Below are 20,388 nucleotides of genomic sequence, written 5' to 3'. Positions count from 1 at the left end.
ATACTTTAAATAAATAAATAGCTCTGGACTAACAAATCTGGAATACCAGCAAATCTGTTGGGAACACGGGAAATGGCCTTTTTGGTGGCTGCTCCCAGGATCTGGAACTTTCTTTCCCAAGAAAGCTAACTGGCTCACTCCTTGTCCTTCTTCCATCCGCAGGTGAGGACTTTTTTATTCCAACACATTTTTTTGGAAACTGACTCTTTAATCAGCAAAGAACTTTTACCATGTGCTGTGTCCTTTTTATTCCTTGCATTTGTAAGAGATATGTTTTATATTACTTTTATTTCTGTAGAATGATGCTCCTCAGAGTGATCGTCCATGGATCAGTGATGGACTGTGAGCCATCAATTGCTAGTCAGTGCTGAGTTTCTAGCAAACTATGTGAATAGGATATTAGCATAGCACAAACATGGTACTAGTCCCCGGCACATTCAGAAAATGAATCACTGCTCCACCACTGAAGACAGCTTGAGAAACAGCACTATAGATAGTTTACTTGCATTTTAAGTTGCATTTTCTATGCTTTTGGCCATGTCTCTATCAGTGTCAGTTTTAATTTTTTGTAAGGTGCCTTCAGTCCAAACTTTGTTGTATGCCATGGCCTTTCTCTCAGAATACAAGAGAGTGATTTGCCCAAGGCCATGAAGTGGTTTTCCGTGGCTGTGTGGGGATTCGAAACTTGATCTCCTAAAGTCTACGCTGCAGAAATAATGCAGTTTGACACCACTTTGAGTGCTGTGACACTGTCCAGTGGAATCCTGGGATTTGTAGTTTTACAAGTTCTTTAGTCTTCTCTGCCAGAGTGCTGGTGTTTCATAAAACTATGCTCCCAATGATGGATTTAATATATAAATGAATTCAATCCCAGGTCCAATGGAACAAACATAGTTTGGAATATTAAAAGAGATAGTCATATTAGCCTGTTTTGGGCTAAAAATATCTAATTCAATTCACCTGGAGTTAGTTTCAAAGGTACTACTTAATTCCTTTAAGTCTCTTTATAGTTCAGAACAGTAAGTATGTTCATCCATTGATACAGTCAGGGCATGGGGCGGGCGGGCAGGCGGGCGGGGGGTGAAATCATGCATCCCAAACTAGAAATCCCTTGTGTTGCCAAACCTATTTATTTATCCAATTCAATTTATATCCTGTCTTTCTTCCAACATGGGATGCATGGTAGTTGACAGCACAGATGAAAAACCAAATATAGCTAAAACCAAGGGTGTAGCTACAGGAGTAGTAAAACGAAGGTGTTGTTTCCTGCTCCCAAATAAAAATCCGGCCCCCAAAATGAAGTTTTCTTTCAATCTGCAAATTTATACCGTTGCAGCCATTTAACACTTCAGTGGGTCATTTAGAAATACAGTTGAGACATCCAGAGAAAAGTTGTAAGCAAAGTGACCAAGGGAATATAAACACAAGAAATCAAAAGAGTTCTAGATGTGAAGGATTTTCAGTGTCTCAATCTCTGCAGTGTTAGAAATTTGAAGAATGCAGGAAAATTTCATGGGGGCACAGTTCTTATTTTGCACCCCTGGTTGGTATTGTTGTTCTTTGTATGCCTTCAAGTTGTTTCTGATATATGGTGACTCTAAGGAAACCTATCATGGGGTTTTCTGGCAAGATTTGTTCAGGGTTCCCCCAACCCCTTGCCTTCCTCTGAGGCTGGGAGAGTGTGACTTGCCCAAGGTCACCCAGTTGGCTTCATGGCCAAACTGGGAATCAAACCCTGTTCTTCAGAGTTGTAGTACAGTTCTCAAGCCACTATGCTATACTGGCTTGTACCTATACCCCTGACTAAAACAGCAATTACAATTTAAAAGGTGGGGAAAGTGCAAAATTTCTTTGTGACGTTTTCTGGGCCTCCCAATAAACAGCACTGACAACAGGGAGATAAAGTCACAGCAGGGTTATCAGACAGGGAAAATGTTTTCTTGACCACATTCCCCTCTTTGCCCATACCTTGTTCATGCCATTGCCCATGGTCCGCCCGTGCAGCTTCAACTTGCCCTCTGCATCCAAACTCCCAGGAAAAAGATGTGGGGTCACTCACGGGTGAGCTTGGCACTGTCTTTCATGCTGGGGAAAGAGATGTCCTGTTGGCATCAGCTGCAGATCGTGGTTGGAGGATAAATCTCCGCAGAGGTCTGCCTGTGTCACAATGCAGGACTTGCTCCTTCTCATCCCCTCCTGGCACAAAGGCTTTTTCCTTTAAGACAGCAAAAAGCAACAACAACCATTACAACAAAAACCCTCCTGAAGCTGCTCCTAGCAGTCTTTTTTCCCTGATCATGTTTTTTTTTCCATGGCTGGCACACTGACAGCTGATGGGGAAGGGAAAAGAACCCGCTCCACCTCTTTCGTAATCATGTGGGTGTGCCAACAAGGCCAGGCGGTACTCCTGATCCTGATGCGCACACCACAACAGTGCCCCAGTGTTCAGAGAACAAACCCTTTTGTCTCTCTGGCTCAGTGACAAATAAGGATTGTCAAGGCAGCCTCCCTGCCTCCGTTCCTTTGCAGAGCGGTGGGTACACAGGAACCCAGCTGGACTGCTGCACGGCTCAACAGTCCGGCTGGTGACGGACACCCCCAGACTTTGCTGGCGTGGGGGAGAAATAGATATCACAGCATGCGCTACAGCATAACAGGGTGAACGTGGAGGCCCTCTTGTTCGATATGCACCACTGAAAGAACATGGGGGGGGGGGCAGTTAGGGGGGTTGAAATCTGTCATTGCACACTCTCCCTCCCTCCTTCCTTCCTTTTGCCAGCCAGGGAGAGTGGGAGTGCTGTGGAATACAATGTTCCCAGAGAGCAGGAGAATGCACAGAAAGTGGATCTGGTTACTTTCCAAAAATAGAACTCCAAAGAACATGAGGCCCCCTCAGGAAGGGGTTGGTAGGGGGGTCTGAGAGGCAGCTTGGCAGATGCTGAGCCTTCGAATGTGTCCAGCCAGGAGGAATGGTAGTAACAGGAGCAAGGAGACAGCATGCGACTGTCCCTGCCTCTTCAGCTGCACATACAAGAGCATCCTTTTATTCAGCCCGCTGCTGTCATGACCAACCACACAGATGGTCCAGGAAAATGTGGGGTGAAAGGGGACACTCCTCACACTCGGCCCCAGATATTACCTGCTTGCAAATTCCTTTTCTGGACTACAACCTCTGCGGTTGCACTACAACCTTAAGTTACTTAAAAAGGTAACTTTCTTAAGCAATATTCTAGTTCAGGAGCTGATGCCAGGCCTGTAAGCTACTGTTCCCACCAACTTGTTGTGTGCCTTCAACATGTTTCCGCATTATGGTTTCCCTAAAGCAACCCTTAGGCAGGTCTGATGCTGAACATAAAGAAAACAAAAATAATGACCACAGAAGAAATACACAAATTCAATCTAGACAATGAGGAAATTGAAATACTGTAGTTAAATAATTCCCATCTCTGGGATCAAACACTGAGCAGAATGGAGACTGCAGTCAAGAAATAAGAGGACTAGGAATGGGATGGGCAGCTATGAAAGAACTGGAAAAGATACTGAAGAGAAAAGACATACAACTGAGCACTAAACTCAGAATTATCCAGGCCATTGTATTTCCAATGGCCATGTTGAACAGTGAGGGAAGCAGACAGAAAGAAAACCAACTCCTTTGAAATGTGGGGCTGGAGAAAAGGACTTAGGATCCCATGGACAGCCAAGAAGATCAGATCAGACCAAGACTCTCCTTGGAAGCAAAGATGATCAAGTTGAGACTATTGTACTTTGGCCACATCATGAGAAGGCATGGATCACTAGAAAAAACAATAAGGCTAGTAAAGGTAGAGAATAGAAGAAAGAGAGGAAGACCACAAACCAGATGGGTAGATTCAATCGAGGAGGGGGGTATTATGGACAAGGGCCTGCAGGATCTGGGCAAGACTGCAGGAGATGATAGGGATTCTTGGAGATGTCTCATCCACAGCAGAACCGACTCAAGGGCAGCTAATAACAACAAGAAGGCAATCCTATCACGGGATTTTCTGGAGCCGAGAGTGTGTGACCTGCCCAAGGTCACCCAATGGGTTTCCATGGCTGATCTCCAGAGTCGTAATCCAACACTCAGACCACTACATCATGCTGGTTCCTATAAACTACTCCTCTTCAAGAGATTATTTAGGGCCCTTTCGACTACTGAGATCTCAACTTTGGCCCTGAAGTCCAAACTTCACTGCACCACTGCTGCCAGTTTACTACTTGGTAAATCTGCCCAGCTACAGCCCAGTAATTCAAGTCAGTCACAAACCTTCTTCAACACTTCTGTCATGTAAAGAATTTACATTAATCTTCTTGATGCCGCCCTCAGAGTAACACCACTGGTCATTAGGATGGCTCAAGATGACAGGGTGCGGTTCCTTCATTGCTCTAACCATTGTCTCCTTGATCTCATTGACCTAGTCTGTCCTTGGGCAACTCCCTCAGTTACGACTTCATCAGGGTTTGATGCCAGCTATAGGGGCCAATTCTTCCTTCTCTCTTGCTTTTTATTGAAGCTTTTCAATATATAAACAGAACAACAACAACAAAACCAAAAATGGGGGGGGGGGGAGGGAAATCAGAACAGCATCTTTTTCTCATCTGGTTTGGTGAAGGGGAATTTCAACCTTCATGCTACTTCTGACAACACAACATGTGGAAGGGATCTAGGAATCCTAGTAGACCACAAGTTGAATATGAGTCAACAGTGTAATGAGGCAGCTTAAAAAGCCAATGTGATTCTTGGCTGCATCAATGGAAGTATACTGTCTAAATCAAGGGAAGTAATAGTGTCACTCTATTCTGCTTTGGTCAGGCCTCACCTGGAATAATACTGTGTCCAGTTTTGGGCTCCACAATTCAAATAGGATGTTGAGAAACTGGAGGGTGTCCAGAGGAGGGCCACCAAAATGGTGAAGGATCGGGAAACCATGCCCTATGAGGACTGCCTTAGTGAAATGGTTAGATTTAACCTGGAGAAGAGAAGGTTAAGAGGTGATATGATAGCCCTGTTTAAGAATTTGAAGGGGTGTCACACTGAGGATGGAGTAAGCTTGTTTTCTAGTGCTCAAGAGAATAGGACCTGGAACAATGGATGCAAACTAAAGGAAAAGAGATTCCACCAAAACATTAGGAGTAACGTCTTGACAGTAAGAGCTGTTCCCTAGTGGAAGACACTCCCTCAGAGAGTGATGGAGTCTCCTTCTTTGGAGGTTTTCAAACTGGGGTTGGTTAGCCATCTGTCAGGGGTGCTTTGATTGTGAGTTCCTGCATGGCAGAATGGGGTTGGACTGGATGGCCCTTGAAGTCTGCTCCAACTCTGATTCTATAAAAGATAATCTTATTTAACATTTCATTATAAAAAAATAGCACCATGACAACAACAATAATGCATAAAACAAAACCAGAAAAGAAAAGAGATTAGAACAGCATTATTTCTTCCCATCTTGTCTGGCGAAGGGGAATTTCAACCTTCATGCTACTTCTGTGCCTCTGCAGTGTCCTTGAAGGAGCACAGAGCCGAACGCTGCAAAAATGCAGAAAACCTCTGACTTCTCTCCAACTGATTTGGCAGGGCAAGTGATTCCCCCCCCCCCATTAACCCTTTGCCACTCCCTGTGATAGGGTTGCCATAGAGTCGCCATAAGTCGGAAAGAACTTGAAGGCACACAGCAACAACACATGTGCTAGTATTTAAATATGTGGAGACCTGGCATGGCATAGTGGTTTGAGTGTTGGACTAGGATTCCAGGAGACAAAGGTTCAAATCCCTGCTCTGCCATAGAAATCCACTGGGTGACCCTGAACAAGTCTCACTCTTGGACTCAATAGCTGTTCAACCATGGAAACGCACTGGGTGACTTGGGCAAATCCCACTCTCTCATCCTAAGAGGAAGGCAATGGCAAGCCTCCTCTGAAGAAATCTTGGCTAGAAACCCCTGTGAAAGGTTCCCCTTAGGGCCACCATAGACAGTAATGCTATGTAACATGATGCCCATGCTTAAATATTTGAAGGGATGCCATATCGAGGTGGAGCAATATATTTTCTGCTGCTCCAGAGACTAGGGATTTTATCACATGTCGACAATTGGAAGTACATATGGGAATTATCCCATGAAAATTGTGCATTCGCAATTAAGATTTTCACACAACTTTGTGATTAAATGGCTATTATCCCTGGAAATATCCCGTGAATATCATGCAATTGCGATAAAGCTTTTCATACAACATCATGTTGAAAAGCGATTAAAGTGGCATTAACTGGTGAATAACTAGGCAATAAACAGCAACAAATCATTCACGGGAAAATCCCGAAAATGCTTTCTTGCTGGTTATTGCCTGGTTATTCCTGGGATAATCACTCTGCGATATAATAGTAATTGCATGGTTTACATGGGATAAACCCATTTAAACTTCCAGTTTTCCTCCATGTGATAAAGTCCTTGGACCTGGAGCCATGGATGCAAACTCCACCTAAACATTGGGAAGAACTTGGGGATATTATTGGGAAGAGGTTGGAAAGGACTTGAAGGCACACAAAACACACAGATACACACAAATGGAAAATAGCGACCAAGATCCCGCACTGGGTTGCACAGAAGGCAGCAATTAATGCTCATGGCCCCAAAGTATTTGCTACTGGTTGGCTCAAGCCTCTGGTATGTATTTATTACCTGAGCATTTTGACCTTCCCTCCAAAGAGGGCAGGGAGGGATTTGTCCCACTTTATCCTCACAATGACCCAACAAAACAGGCTGGGCAGAGAGGGTGTCTAATCCTAGCTCAGCCTGTAAAAGGGTTTTAAGAGAAAGGCTTATGCAGAAACATGCTCTTAACACTGTATGCACAAGATATAGTTCAATGATAGCAGCTCTCCACGTTGCCAAGACACAGGGCTACTTTACCTTGCACATTGTTATAGCCCTGCGATCCCACTTTACTGCCGCTGCCACTGAACTTTATGGAATTGTGAAGTTTATGCACTGCAGGTTCATTAGTATTCTCCTACGGACATTTATAAATGCCCCCCTGTATTAAGGAGGTCACGGGTATAAATGTACAGGACCTAAGCAGAGAAGTGGAAAATAGGGTTTTTTTGGAGATGTCTCACCCACAGGGTCGCCACGAGTTGGGATTAAGTCCAGGGCAGTTAACAATAACAACAAAATGGTCCCTGGAGTCCCCCTCTTTCTGCTGCTGCCGGAGCTGGCTGGGATCTCCAGAGATCACATAGCCAGTGCCCCACTGATCTGAACTCTTCCTTTATAGCAATGCAATGGGACATTGCTGGGATTCCCATCTCTGATGCTGCAGAGACTCAGGGTGACCCGGTGTCATAACCACAAAGCTGGACAAGGCACTGCAAAATGGAGGAGATTAAAAAAAAGTCAGACATTACCAAACAAAAGCTAAAAACATTACTATAAATATCAATTTGTTTCAAGTGATTTAATTACAGCAATATTACCTATACAGCTGGCCCTCAACATTTGCGGCTTTAACTTTTGCAGATTTGATTATTTGCGGTTTTGATTAATATGTTCTCTCTAGGAATCTCTGTTGTAAGCTGCCCGGATTCCCAATGATTGGGCAGCATATAAATAAACCCTATTATTATTATTATTAAGTCCTCCAGTGCAACTCTGCCAGAACTTGGCCATAGAGTTGTGCTGCAGAAACCTGAAATTCCTATAGAAAACACCTCTCTAGGCATTTGTAGGTCCTCCAGCATGATTCTATGATCAGCTTCTGGCAGATGTTGACCATAGAGTTGCACTGGAGGACCTGGAGATTCCTAGAGGGGTCTTCCCTCAGGTAAAAAGAATAGTGTTTTTTATTTGCGTTTTGTCCACATTCGCAGGGGTCCTTCAGCCCTAACCCCAGTGAATGTGGAGGGACCACTGTGCTGTATTTTATTAGGTACTCAACTGTATTTTTCGGATGAATGTATCCTCCTTGAAATGCCTTGTTGCCTTGCAGTATATTTACAGAACTATGAGCAAGACAAATGCTTAAAACTGTACTTTACTAGCAACAAACTCTTGACATTTTTCATCTGTCCAATGTGCTGAAAGAAAGGGGAAAACCCTTTCGACAGGCAGCCCCTTGCCAAACACATTTGTGGTCCTTTTCCTCTCTGAGAAACAAAGAAGATTTTAACTGTTTAAATTTTATTGTAATATGGTTTTTAAAAATGTGTTTATATGTGATCCACCTTGAGACCTTTCTGGGAGAAAGGTGGCATAGAAACCAAATCAATAAAATAAATACCCCCCCCCCCCAAAAAAAAAGCTCTGCCTCTATTTGCAGCAACGACAAGCTGCCAGGAAGACAACTTTCTCAAAGGGGAACAGCAAACATGGTGCTACTCAATGGGCTTCTTAGTGATGCTTGAAATGGAGGACAATTTGGCATTCTTCCCGGACAGAAGGTTGGAATGTAGGACATGTCCTGGAAAAGAAAGAGCCCTGGTCATCCTGCATTTCCTTCCCTCCTGCAATCCTGAGGAAGGGCTAGATTGAGCAAAGGTGCGTGAAAGAGGAATGTTGAGATTGACTGCATCTGCACTGCAGAAATAATTTGGTTTGACACCACTTTAACTGCCATGGCGCAATGCTATGGAATTCTGGGAAATTGTGAGACATTTAACCTTCTCTGTCAAAGAGTTCTGGTGCCAAAACAAACCACAGTTCCTAAAATTCCTTAGCAGTGAGCCATGGCAGTTAAAGTGCTGTCAAACTGGATTATTTCTGCAGTACGGAAGCAAGCATTGAGTAGTTTTAAAGGAAAAGGTTTTATTCTAAGAAAGAAACCTTGATAGCCGCCGCAGGGAGGAATCCCTTCCTTCAAGGCCTAAGACTGGAAGTTATAAATTACAAATATTAGACAGATTACAGTTACAAGTAACAGACTAGATCAGTACTTCTCAAATAGTGGGGTGCAACCCCCAGGGGGGGCGCAAGGCTCCGTAAAAGGGGGCTCGTTTGACCAATTTTATAGACAAATGATACTATTTACAGTCGCGCGGGGGGCGCGAAATGCTTTCTTCTTCCTGGGGGGGGGGGCATGACAGAAAATAATTGAGAAGCACTGGACTAGATGCATTCAGCCAAGTCAGAAAAGTAACCCAAAGCCTCTGATGGGACTGGCTAATACATCCTCCTACTCTACTCACAGATCAGATGGGATTTGTAGTCAATGTTAATGGAGTAGCTGGGAGTCTGGACTCCTTTGTCCAGTCTTGATGGTGTCGCTCCTCTTTGTTAGAGAGTCTCTTAGAGCTTTTCCTGGGGCATTTCTCAGGCTTTTTATAACCTCTGCTGAGCAAGATCTTGAAGACTGGCACTCCTGCCCAGCTGGTCATTCTTTGGGGCAATTGCTATCTTCTCATCTCTGTGGCACGGACCCACTTCACTTCACTTAACCTTTTGTTACCTGGGGAAGAGTCCCATCCTCTACACTGCAAATCCCAAGTCCTGTGGCAGTGAAGAGGAAATCATATAGGTCCAAAACACACTGCAGAAACAATCCAGTTTGAGACTGCTTTAACCGCCTTGGCTCCATGCCAGAATTCCAATGGCTATCTGTTGGGGATGCTTTGATTTAGATTTCCTGCATGGCAGATTGGGGTTGGACTGGATGGCCCTTGCGGTCACTTCCAACTCTAGGATTGTATGATTCTTGGTTGGGAGTGCAGTTTTGTGACATTTAGCCTTCTCTGGTCCACAACACACTGCAGAAATAATCCAGTTGAGACCCACTTTAATTGCGCTAGCTCAATGTTGTGGAATTCTGGGAATTGTAGTTTGTTGTGGCCCCAGAGCTCTGTGACAGGGAAGGCAAAATGCCTTGCAAAACTGCAGTTCGCAGGATTCCCTAGCATTGAGCCAGGGCAGTTAAAGCGGTTTCAAACTGGATCATTTCTGCATAGTGGATTGGACCTCTGTCGGTCCAAGCCACACTGAGTTAATTTAATTTACTTTTGCAGTTTGTACTCAGTTTTGTAGTTTGACCTCAACTGGAGTAAACTGAAGACAGAGAGGGAGGGGATGTGGAGGAGGAGAAGGACACTGGGGCCTTTTTGAAAGAGCTGAAAAAGTGGGATGGCAGGATTACTCAAGATCTTGAGCTCTGGCTGATATGCATCTGAGGAAGTAGGCGCAAGTCTACCAAAGCTCATGCTGCCAACTTCTTTCTTTCAGTTAGTCTCAAAGGGGCCACCACAAGATCCCTTTGCACAATGATTTTCCAGACTACCGCAGCTATGTCTTTGTAGTTCTGTCAGATATTTAACCATTTCTCAGACTCTGCTGCCCCAACAAACTACAAATCCCAGGATTCCATGGCTCAGGCTGCATCACACTGCAGAGTTAACACAGTCCGACGCCGCTTTGACTGCCATGGCTCTGTGCTACAGCATCCTGGGATCTGTAGTTTTGTGAAACATTTAGCCTTCTTTGTCAGAGAGTGTCGATAAGACCACAACAATCTGCAAATCCCAGGATTCCACAGCATGGAGCCATGGCACTTTTCTCTGTTTTGGGTTGTTTTGTTTTATAATTTATTTTTACTGAAACTGATTACATACATTGAATAGTGCAAAATCATACACGCTTTTATATCAATGTATGTATGTATGTGTGTATATATATATATATATGTTTTTGTTTTTTAAATGCACTATTTTTAATCTTGTGAGCCACTCTAGGAGTCCCAGTTTTGGGCAAAGGGCGTGATATAACTGAATAATAATAATAATAATAATTGGCAGTTAAAGCGATGTCAAACTGGAACATTCCTGCTGCGCAGAAGCAGCCTTTAATACTACTATAAGCCTGACTGGGCTTCAGCACTGGCGGCCATTTTGTTTCTCCTCAGAGTCAGCGGGCGCCTTCGCTAGGCCCCGCCCACCGCACGAGGCCCCGCCCACCGCACGAGGCCCCGCCCTCCGCCTTGAGGCCTGCTCGGGTTGCCATGGAGACGGGACGCGCTGGCGGTGGCTCTGGGCCTAACTCCGCCGCGAAAGCAGGCGGCGCCATGGCCAAAAACAAGGTGCGGAGCCGCAAGGGTTGGGTCTTTTGAGGCCGGGGGTCGGAGGCTGAGGGATCAAGAAGGGGCTGGAAGGGGTTTCGACCCACTGCAGGAATAATAGCCCACTCTGAGCCCGCTTTACTGCCCTGGCTGGGTGCTGGGAATGCTGGGAGCTGTAGTGTTTGTGAAAGAGCTCTAGTGCCGCAACAAACTACGACTCCCAGGGTTCCCTAGCACTGAGCCAAAGCCAAGGCAGTTAGAGCAGTCTCAGAGTGGGTTACTAGTATTCCTGCAGTGGGTTTGGCAGGAGGTTTCATAGATCTTCATCCTAGTTCCAGCAAATGCACCTGAGGAAGTAGGCTTAAGTCTAGGAAGGGCCATGCTACCAATTCCTTCCTTCCTTCCTTCCTTCCTTCCTTCCTTCCTTCCTTCCAGCGAGTCTTAAAGGTGCTGCAAGGCCTCTTTGCGTCCTGATTTTCGAGGCGAATTCTGCCCAGTCATCCCTCGCTCTCCGCCCTCCAATCAGCCTCAGCCCATTGCAGCCCTCAAGAGGAGCTTCCTCCCAGGATTCCCTGCCCTCCCTGCTTTGCTCAGGTCCTGCAACTTCAGGCCCATGCCTTACTGTCTTTTCCAGTGAGTCCTTCCTTCTCATGACGTGACCAAAATATGACAGCTTCAGCTTCAGCATGGGTTTCAGAGAAACAAGTCATGCCAGACAAATCTGATCTCTTTCTTTGATAAAATTACCAGCTTGGTAGATGAAGGGAATGCTGTGGATATAGTATATCTTGATTTCAGTAAGGCCTTTGACAAGGTTTCCCATGACATTCTTGCAAACAAGCTTCTAAAATGTGGGATAGACAAAGTAACTGTTACATGGATTTGTAATTGGTTGACCAGCCAAACCCAAAGGGTGGTCAGCAATGGCTCCTTTTCATCCTGGAGAGAAGTGACCAGTGGGGTCCCACAGGGCTCTGTCCTGGGCCCAGGGCTATTCAACATCTTTATCAATGACCTGGATGACAGAATTGGGAGCATACTTATCAAATTTGCAGATGACACCAAATTAGGGGGAATAGCTAATACCCCAGAGGACAGGATCAAGATTCAAAATGACCTGAATAGACTTGAAAGCTGGGCCAAAGCTAACAAAATGAAATTCAACACAGAGAAATGTAAGGTATTGCACTTAGGGCGGAAAAATGAAATGCACAGATATAGGATGGGAGACACCTGGCTGAATGAAACTACGTGTGAAAGGGATCTTGGAGTCCAAGTAGACCACAAATTGAATTTGAGTCAACAGTTCAATGCGGCAGCTAACAAGGCCAATGCAATTTTAGGCTGCATCAATAGAAGTATCATATCTAGATCAAAGGAAGTAATAGTGCCACTGTATTCTGCTCTGGTCAGGCCCCACCTGGAATATTGTGTCCAGTTCTGGGCACCACAATTCAAAAAGGACATTGAGAAACTGGAGCCATGTGTCCAAAGGAGGGAGACTAAAATGGTGAAAGGTCTGGAAACCTTGCCCTATGAGGAACCGCCCTCCAATCAATCTTGACCCATGGCGACCTTGTTGGTGAGAGATCTCCAGGATTCCCCGTCCTCCACTGCTCTGCTCAGGTCCTGCAAACTCATACTTGTGAGCTCCTTAATAGCATCCATCCATCTAGCAAGAGATGTTCCTCTCTTTTTGCTTCCCTCCACTTTTCCTAGCATTCTTGTCTTTTCCAATGAGTCCTGCCTTTTTGTGATGTGGCCAAAGTACAACATGCTCAAATTTATCATCTTGGCTTCCAGGTAGATTTCAGGTCTGATCTGTTCCAGAACCCATTTGTTTGTCCTTTTGACCATCCACCGGATCCTCAGCTCTCTCCTCCAGCACCACATCTCAAAGGAGTTGATTTTCTTCCTATTTGCTTTTTTCACTGTCCAGTTCTCACATTCGTACATGGTAATAAGGAATAAAATGGCTTATATGATTCTTACTTTTGTGCTCAGTTGTATATTTTTACATTTTAGGATCATTTCTAGTTCCTTCATAGCTGCCCTCCCCATTCCCAGTCTTCTTCTGACCTCTTGACTGCAATCCCAGTTCTGATCAATGTTTGATCCAAGGTATGAGAATTCTTTGACTATTTCGATTTCTTGATTGTCTAGGTTGAATTTTGTGCAGATGCTCCATGGTCATTATTTTTGTTTTCTTTATGCTCAGCAGTAAGCCTGCCTTTGCTCTTTCTTCCTTGATCTTCCTTAATAGTTGCTCTGGGTCTGTGATGTTTTTGGCTAGTAGCATGCTGCTGTCCGCGTCTCAGATGGTTGATGTTTCTTCCTCCTGTTTTCACTCCTCCTCTTTCTGTGTCCAAGCCTGCTCTTCGTATAATATTTGTTGCATACAAGTTGAACAGGTAGGGTGGTCACCCCTCCCCAAAGGCCTTTAAGCCTTTTATGTCTTAAAATACATTTTAGAAAATAAAAGTAAATGGTGTTCTTCAACACCTTTATGAGTGACTTGGATGAAAGAATAGAGGGCATGCTTACCAAATTTGCAGATGACAGCCCTGGTGACGCAGTGCTGCAGCCACTCTCTCAAAAACATAAGGTTGCGAATTCAAGACCAGCAAAAGGGCTTAAGTTTGACTCAGGTTTACATCTTTCTGAAGAGGTCGCTAATATGAGTCCCCAGATTGTTGGGGGCAATTAGCTTACAGTTGTAAACTGCGTAGACACTGCTTAGGCGGTATGAAGCGGTATATAAATGAAGCTTGTTTGAAGGAGGAGTAGCTAATACCCCAGAGAACAGGATCAAAATGACCTGAACAGATTAGAAAGCTGGGCCAAAACAAACAAAATGATTTTTAACATGGAGAAAATATAGGACACTACACTTAGGTAGTAAAAATGAAATGGCCAGTACTGTCCTCCCCACTGCTACTATTAATATTTCAAAATTAGTAGCCATCCTAATAAAATACTTCACTGATTTGGCCGTTTTGTGTTCCTTCACATGTAGAATATATACTTCCACCTGTGTGCCCAAAAGATAAGGCATGCCCAGCCATTCACCCTGAGATTTGTTCCTATGTGTTTGTGTGGAACTGGACCCTGAAGAATGGCAAGAGGTCTTGCTACACACAGGCACACACATACAGTTCTCTCTCACACACAGACACACTTCCCCAGAGGCATGAAAAGGAAAACAGTAACAGAGATGCTGTCTGTGAGTAAAGGTGGCAGCTGGAGCCTGCCTTGTGTCTTTTTTGTCAGTCACGGACATATTCAGTGCAATATTTCAAAATTAATTCCCTGTGAGCAAACAAACACCAAGTGGGTCTCTGTGACAGTTACATTTCATTCAGCAGTCACAACCACAGTAACTCTGCAGTCTGCTAGGGAAGGGCGCATCATATGTTCCCAGCTAACAAGTACTGAGGCTTCAGTGTTTGGAAAATGTGGTATCATCCTCAGCGCAACAGAGACACGACCAAGAGGGAAGATGCTGTGCCGGTAGGCATGATAAACAGAAAGCTAACCAAGTGCCTCAATTTTGATATGACAGAAATTCTCAGCAGTTGTCAGCTGCCTTGATGCAACATGTTCACAGACACACACAAACACTCCCCCTCACATACTGGTGGGTTACAGAGTGCCAGATTCCAGGCATATCTAGCTGGGAGTAAATGAGCCAGAGGACACGATGCAGCCTCTGTACAGAATAACCTGTTTCATCCCAACCAAGATGTGGGATGTGACTAGTTGCAACAAGCCATGCCTGGTAGAAACAAACTGTGTGAACTGTCCAATATTTGACTGCTAGGCTCACATGGATTTCCAGACATCTCTGAAGCCTAAACTTGTGCTAAAAGGCATAAGGGGAGCACTTGGGGCTCATATTGTCAAGCAAAGAATTCCTGTGTTAGAAATATTGAGTATCTTTCAGCTCTGCTGTGCTAGAGTATCCCGGATCTTCACAATGAAATAGAGATAAAATTGGGTATGTGTGTCAAGGATATAATGTATTTCTGGTGAAATGGGGGGACTTTCCTCCTTTTTATATAGATCACTTATTGATGGATGAGTAAATAACTGCACTGCTGACAGATTACAGATTTTAAGGAACAAAAACAAATTAGTGTTCTTTTAGCCAGTTGATAAATTAATCTGGAACATATTGCAGTATTTCCATGGCAATACTTTTTGAGGGCACCTAAATGACGATCGTAATGACGTCGTAAGGAGACAAAATGGCATAAGAAAGAAGGAATTTGCCATTTGAAATAGATTTACAAATAAGGGGGCTAGGGTGGCCTTGGTCTTTGTCCCTCTGGCCCCACTCTACCCCTTGCTGCTGTGAAAAAGAGGGCACAGTGCTCCCTTCACATTCGCTGGGGTTAGCAGTGAAAAACCGCTGTGAATGTGGGAAAATCACAAATAAAAAACACTGTTCTTTTTACCTAAGAGCACACCTCTCTAGAAATCTCCAGGTCCTCCAGTGGAATTCTATGGTCAACATCTGGCATGTGTTGATCAAAGAATTATGTTGGAGAACCTACAAATGCCTAGAGTTGTGTTTTCTCTAAGAACGTCTATGGTCTCCAGAACAACTCTATGGTCAACTTCCAGCAGAATTGCGCTGGTTGGCCTAGAGATTTCTAGAGTAAACACATCAATCAAAACTGCAAATGAGCAAATCCACAAAAGTCAAAGATGCAGATGTGGAGGGCCAACGGTATAAGGTACTGCAAGATAATACAACTGGGCTTGTTACATTAGTTCCACTCTCTGAAAAGGAGAGAATGGGTGTACCCAAAAATCACTTCATCGCCAGTGTACTCTAAAAGGATGAGTTATAGAAGAGGCAGAATAGAATGTCATATTTTAAGTTCCTCGCTAGTGCAAAATGTGGCAGCCTTTGTTGTTGGGTATGCATCTTAGAGACCATGCGACACCAGTCTTACAAGAACTGCCCTGCCTTCCGGTTTGCTTCAGTGCTCCATTCAAGATACGGCTTTTGACCTATAAACCCCTAAACTCCTTGTCTGCAGGATAGACTGCTTCCTCCGCTATGAGCCTGCCCAAAATGTAAGATCGTCAGCAAAGGCCATGCCGCATGTCCTGACACCTTCCAGGTCCAGGTTGGTGTCTACATGTAATAGGAATTCCTTTGTGGCAGCACCCAGACTGTGGAACTCCCCGCCAAGGGAAGCCAGGCTGACTCCATCTGTTCTGAAGAGCTGAAATAGTGTTCTCTTGCCTGGTCTTTGGATCTTGAAACTGCTCTGGCTGCTTTGACTGTTTGGTTTTGAATTATTTTTAAGGAGTATTTTTAGTTTGTATTTTTAAAGAATTTTAATCAATTTATTATTTTAAGTGTGTGTTTTTTTATCCCTTGTGTGTTGCCTTATGGGCCCTAGCAGGCTGAGAGGGGACCAGGTTTTAGCTAGCACCACTTTTTAAATCAGCAATCCTACATAGACAACATAGTTCTGTTCCTTGTGTTATTTTAGGGTCCCAGTGTTGTCTTCAGCCACAACAGACAAAGAGGAGGAAGAAGAGATGCTTTTTAAAAACATTTCTAACGTGTGCTTTTCCAATTATGTCATTGCAGAACGTAAATTATAAAGGGCCTTTTGGTTACCAAAAGCTGAAAGAATGGTGAGTAACATTTTCTACCAAACAAGTAATACTCCTTGTTTCTGCATGAATAGTGGAGCAAGGAGGTATATTTTTATGGGCTATCTGCTGGAACATGTGTGTCTGTAGAGAATGCAAAGGAGAAAAAGGGAAACCTCAGTAAACATCTTGCTATTAAAAGATGAAATGTAACATTGGGTAGATTGTGGGCACACACCATTAAATTGGTGTAAGCCATATATGCAGAAACGTTCGATACCATAAGTCAGATGTCAGTTTCCTATTGAGTGTTAAGTGATTTCTGAGAATAGCCTAGCCTTTCAATTAAAGCCCAGAAAAAATATTGCTGAAAGAAATTGTTTCAAGCTTCTTGCAGCACTCATTCTTCCTTTTTCAGTCATAATTGACCCAAAAAGGTGGAAGCACAATTTTATATAGCATTTTTTGTTTAGTCACCTCATTTTCACCTATCACAAGTGATGAGCTTTGGACTAAAATTGAGGCAATGGCAACCGTTATTAAATGGCCTGTATAAATGTTGTGGAAGAAACAGCAGTTAATTATAAAAGAAACATCCAGACTGAATCCACATTGTTGCTCACTGGCAAAAAGGCAGTTTGTTCCGCTATAAGGTCCCCAAAGTGAACTGCTGTGACAAGACAATGGAATAAGAATAGATAAGATTTTCTTCCTCTCTGGAGGACTTTGGAGTCAAAACACCTTGAGCATATGACACGCTACAGTACACTTGAGCACCAGCTCAAGGCTTTGCCTCTGTTTACAGTTATTGTTCTATTGTTACGTCTCCATTGTTTCTGCTGGTTATTGTATTGAAGAAATAGACAAACAGATTGAAGAGGGAAAACTGAAAGTGAAGCAGAGTAACAGAAAGCAGAAGACTTGACTCAAGTGGCAAATCCAATTGCACTAAATGGCGTATCCATAGAAGCCACGGAAGAAGGCTTCAATTCCTGTTCAGCAGCAGTATCAAGGAGTGGGGGATTGCTATGGGGCTGAGAGCTATTTTTAAGGTTAGCAATGTGCCTGAGAGCCATTCATTTTTGGGCAGTTCCTTGCAGGAGGCATCACTGGGTACAGCAGAAATATTTACGTCTAACTTTTTTAAAACTTTCATTACTGCTGTGCCCTGGTACCACACAACTCACACTTAAAGAATAATAATTATTATTATTATTATTATTATTATTATTATTTCATTAAATATTAGCAAATCTATTAAATTTGTTATTTCTCAGTATTAAAAACAAAATTATCCCCACATCCACTAACATGTAATTGTACAATGGGCCCTTGGTATCTGCTGGGATTTGGTTCCAGGACCTCCTGTGGATACTCAAAAGGCCTGGATACTTAAGTCCCATTATATACACACCGGGGTAGTGAAATGGTGTCCCTTCTTTGAAATGGCAAAATCAAGCTTTGCTCTTTGATATTTAAAATAAATAAATAAAATTCAAGCTGTGGATGGTTGAATCTGGGGAGGCAGAATCTGTGGATGATAACAACAACAACAACAACAACAATAATTTAATAATTTAATGATTTTTATTTTTATCCCGCCTCTCCCTTAGGATGCAGAGGGACAACTGTGTAATTAGTTTTTTGTGGGATTTTCAGGCTTTGTGGCCATGTTCTGGAAGAGTTTGCTGATGCTGCAAAATGTCAGGAATAAACTCTTCCAGAACGTGGCCACATAGCCCGAAAATCCCACGAAAAGCTATGGATGCCAGTCGTGAAAGCCTTCGACTTCTGTATAATTATTATTGTTTTAGTACTAAATAGGTAAAATAATACTCTGTGCTTCAGTTCATTTCCAGCTTCTGCTGACTCCAAGACAAACTTAACATAGGTTTTTTGGTGGGGGTGAAGGGGAAGGGAGGTTTCTTCTGTGGAGGTTTGCCATTGCCTCCCTCTTGAACTTGAGAGAGTGTGACTTGCTCAAGCCATGGGTTTCCATGGCTGAGAAGGGATTTGAAACCTAGTCTTCTAGACTCTAGTCCAACACTCAAGCCACTACCTTACTGGTTCCCTCTAACACAGTGGTTCCCAACCTGTGGGTCGGGACCCCTTTGGGGGTCGAATGACCCTTTCGTGGGGGTCGCCTAAGAAGACCATTGGAAAACACCTATTTAATTACAGTTATGAAGTAGCAATGAAAATAATTTCATGGGTTTGGGTCACCACAACATGACAAACTGTATTAAAGGGTCGTGGCATTAGGAAGGTTGGGAACCACTGCTCTAACATATCATAGGTTTGTTTTTGTTTTTTGGCAGTATATATTCAGATGGGGTTTGTCATTGCCTTCCCCTTAGTCACACAGAATGGGACTTGCCAGAGGTCACCCAAAGGGTTTCTGCAGCCAAGTGGAGATTCAAACTGGTCTCCTGGCATCCTACTCCTATGCTCAAATCACTATACCACATATGCTGATATGAAATATGATGCTTATTGAGTATCCCAGGGATCATAGTGCATTTAGTGGCTTGCTGCAGTATTTATTTAAAATAAGTTTCTGAATAACACTGGGAAATACTGGGAGCACAAAGAAGGAACGTTGCTGTTGTTGTGTCCCTTCAAGTCATGACTGACTCATGGCAACCCTGAGGTGAACCTGTCATGGGGTTTTTAAAGTAAGGTTTGTTCAGAGGACGTTTGCCATTGCCTTCTCTGAGGCTGAGAGAGTGTTTCATTGTTGAGTCTCTCCTGCCAAACATGATTTGCCATATTCAAAATGAAAGGGGAGGCCTTGTAACTGGGAGAGCCAAAGCAGTGTGCACCTACATCTGTACATCCCATGGGAATTTTGAGCTTGCTTTATCTCACTATATGTGAGCTTCTTTTGAAACTGAGGATGCATCTACATTGTAGAAATAACACAGTTTGGCACCACTTTAAGTGCTATAGCTCCATCCTGTGGAATCCTGGGATTAGTAGTTTTGCAAGGTCTTTTCTGTCAAAGAGTGCTGGTGCCTCACAAAACTACAAATCCCAGGATTCCATAGAATAGAGCCATGGCTGTTAAAGTGGCATCAAACTGTATTATTTCTATAGTGTAGATGCATCCTCAGAGGCATTCCAAAATCAGGTAAGGTGAAGGAGATGCTTTGCTGCCCCTTGGAATACTTGGTCTAAGTAATTTGGGCCTAATTCAGTCCTCCTTATGAAAAACGAAATTATTTTCCTTGTCTTGCTAGGTTCTTTCTGGACCTCAGTGTGCTCTTGTGAGCAAAAGATGGGCTTTAAGAAGGCCAGATTCAAAAAGATTGTAAAATGTTTTACAAAGTAGAAGTGCTTTATCAGTGATAAGTAGTGGACTTTGGTGGTGTCTCAGAATTCCTTGGGGGAGAGTCATGACAGTTCAACAGCAATAAAACTGCAGTAGGGTTTTACTAGCATAAGTACGTCTTTACACTTGCCCTTCTGGAACTGTAGGAAGCACAGAAAGCAGAAATTCAATCAGTGGAAATAGCAGGGCTGACGTGAAATCTGGTATCTTTGCCTCTGCAGAACCTTCATTATGCTATCTGCTATCAAAACATCTGTTTACATTTATTTTCTTTTATTGTGAGGCTGAAAGCATTTGGCAGCATTTAGCATTTATATTTATACACCACTTCATAGTGAACTCAGCACTCACTAAGCAGTTTACAATGTGTTAGCAAATTGCCCCCAACAAACTGG

The 20,388-nt window shown here is 43.5% G+C and overlaps 2 protein-coding genes across 9 annotated transcripts in view; one reads left to right on the top strand and one right to left on the bottom strand.

Moving 5' to 3' along the window:
- Positions 1-9,351, bottom strand: part of DUSP15 (dual specificity phosphatase 15) — a 36,999-nt gene extending 27,648 nt beyond the window's left edge. Inside the window, exons 1-2 of one of the 5 annotated variants that reach the window (XM_089513464.1) lie at positions 9,191-9,351; positions 1,969-2,215 (exon numbers count right to left, since the gene is read on the bottom strand). In XM_089513464.1, the coding sequence (XP_089369590.1) occupies positions 1,969-1,989 (21 nt within the window). In that variant the 5' untranslated portion in view covers positions 1,990-2,215; positions 9,191-9,351. Of the gene's footprint in view, positions 1-1,968; positions 2,438-2,458; positions 2,668-7,126; positions 7,171-9,190 lie in introns of those variants that run through there. The other 4 variants (XM_089513463.1, XM_089513462.1, XM_089513465.1 and 1 more) reach the window with 4 other exon arrangements.
- A 1,625-nt stretch (positions 9,352-10,976) lies between these two features.
- TTLL9 (tubulin tyrosine ligase like 9) overlaps positions 10,977-20,388 on the top strand; it is a 52,957-nt gene continuing 43,545 nt past the window's right edge. For 2 of the 4 annotated variants that reach the window (XM_089513456.1, XM_089513457.1), the window contains exons 1-2: positions 10,977-11,067; positions 16,658-16,704. In XM_089513456.1, coding sequence (XP_089369582.1) covers positions 10,990-11,067; positions 16,658-16,704 — 125 coding nt within the window. In that variant the 5' untranslated portion in view covers positions 10,977-10,989. Of the gene's footprint in view, positions 11,068-13,113; positions 13,168-16,657; positions 16,705-17,524; positions 17,715-20,388 lie in introns of those variants that run through there. The other 2 variants (XM_089513458.1, XM_089513459.1) reach the window with 2 other exon arrangements.

The sequence above is a fragment of the Sceloporus occidentalis genome, unplaced genomic scaffold (genome assembly GCF_023333645.1).
Source record: "Sceloporus occidentalis isolate IW3139 unplaced genomic scaffold, rSceOcc1.0.p SCAF_3, whole genome shotgun sequence".
NCBI classification, from domain to species: Eukaryota; Metazoa; Chordata; class Lepidosauria; order Squamata; family Phrynosomatidae; genus Sceloporus; species Sceloporus occidentalis.
This window is presented reverse-complemented; position numbering and strand designations above follow the sequence as displayed.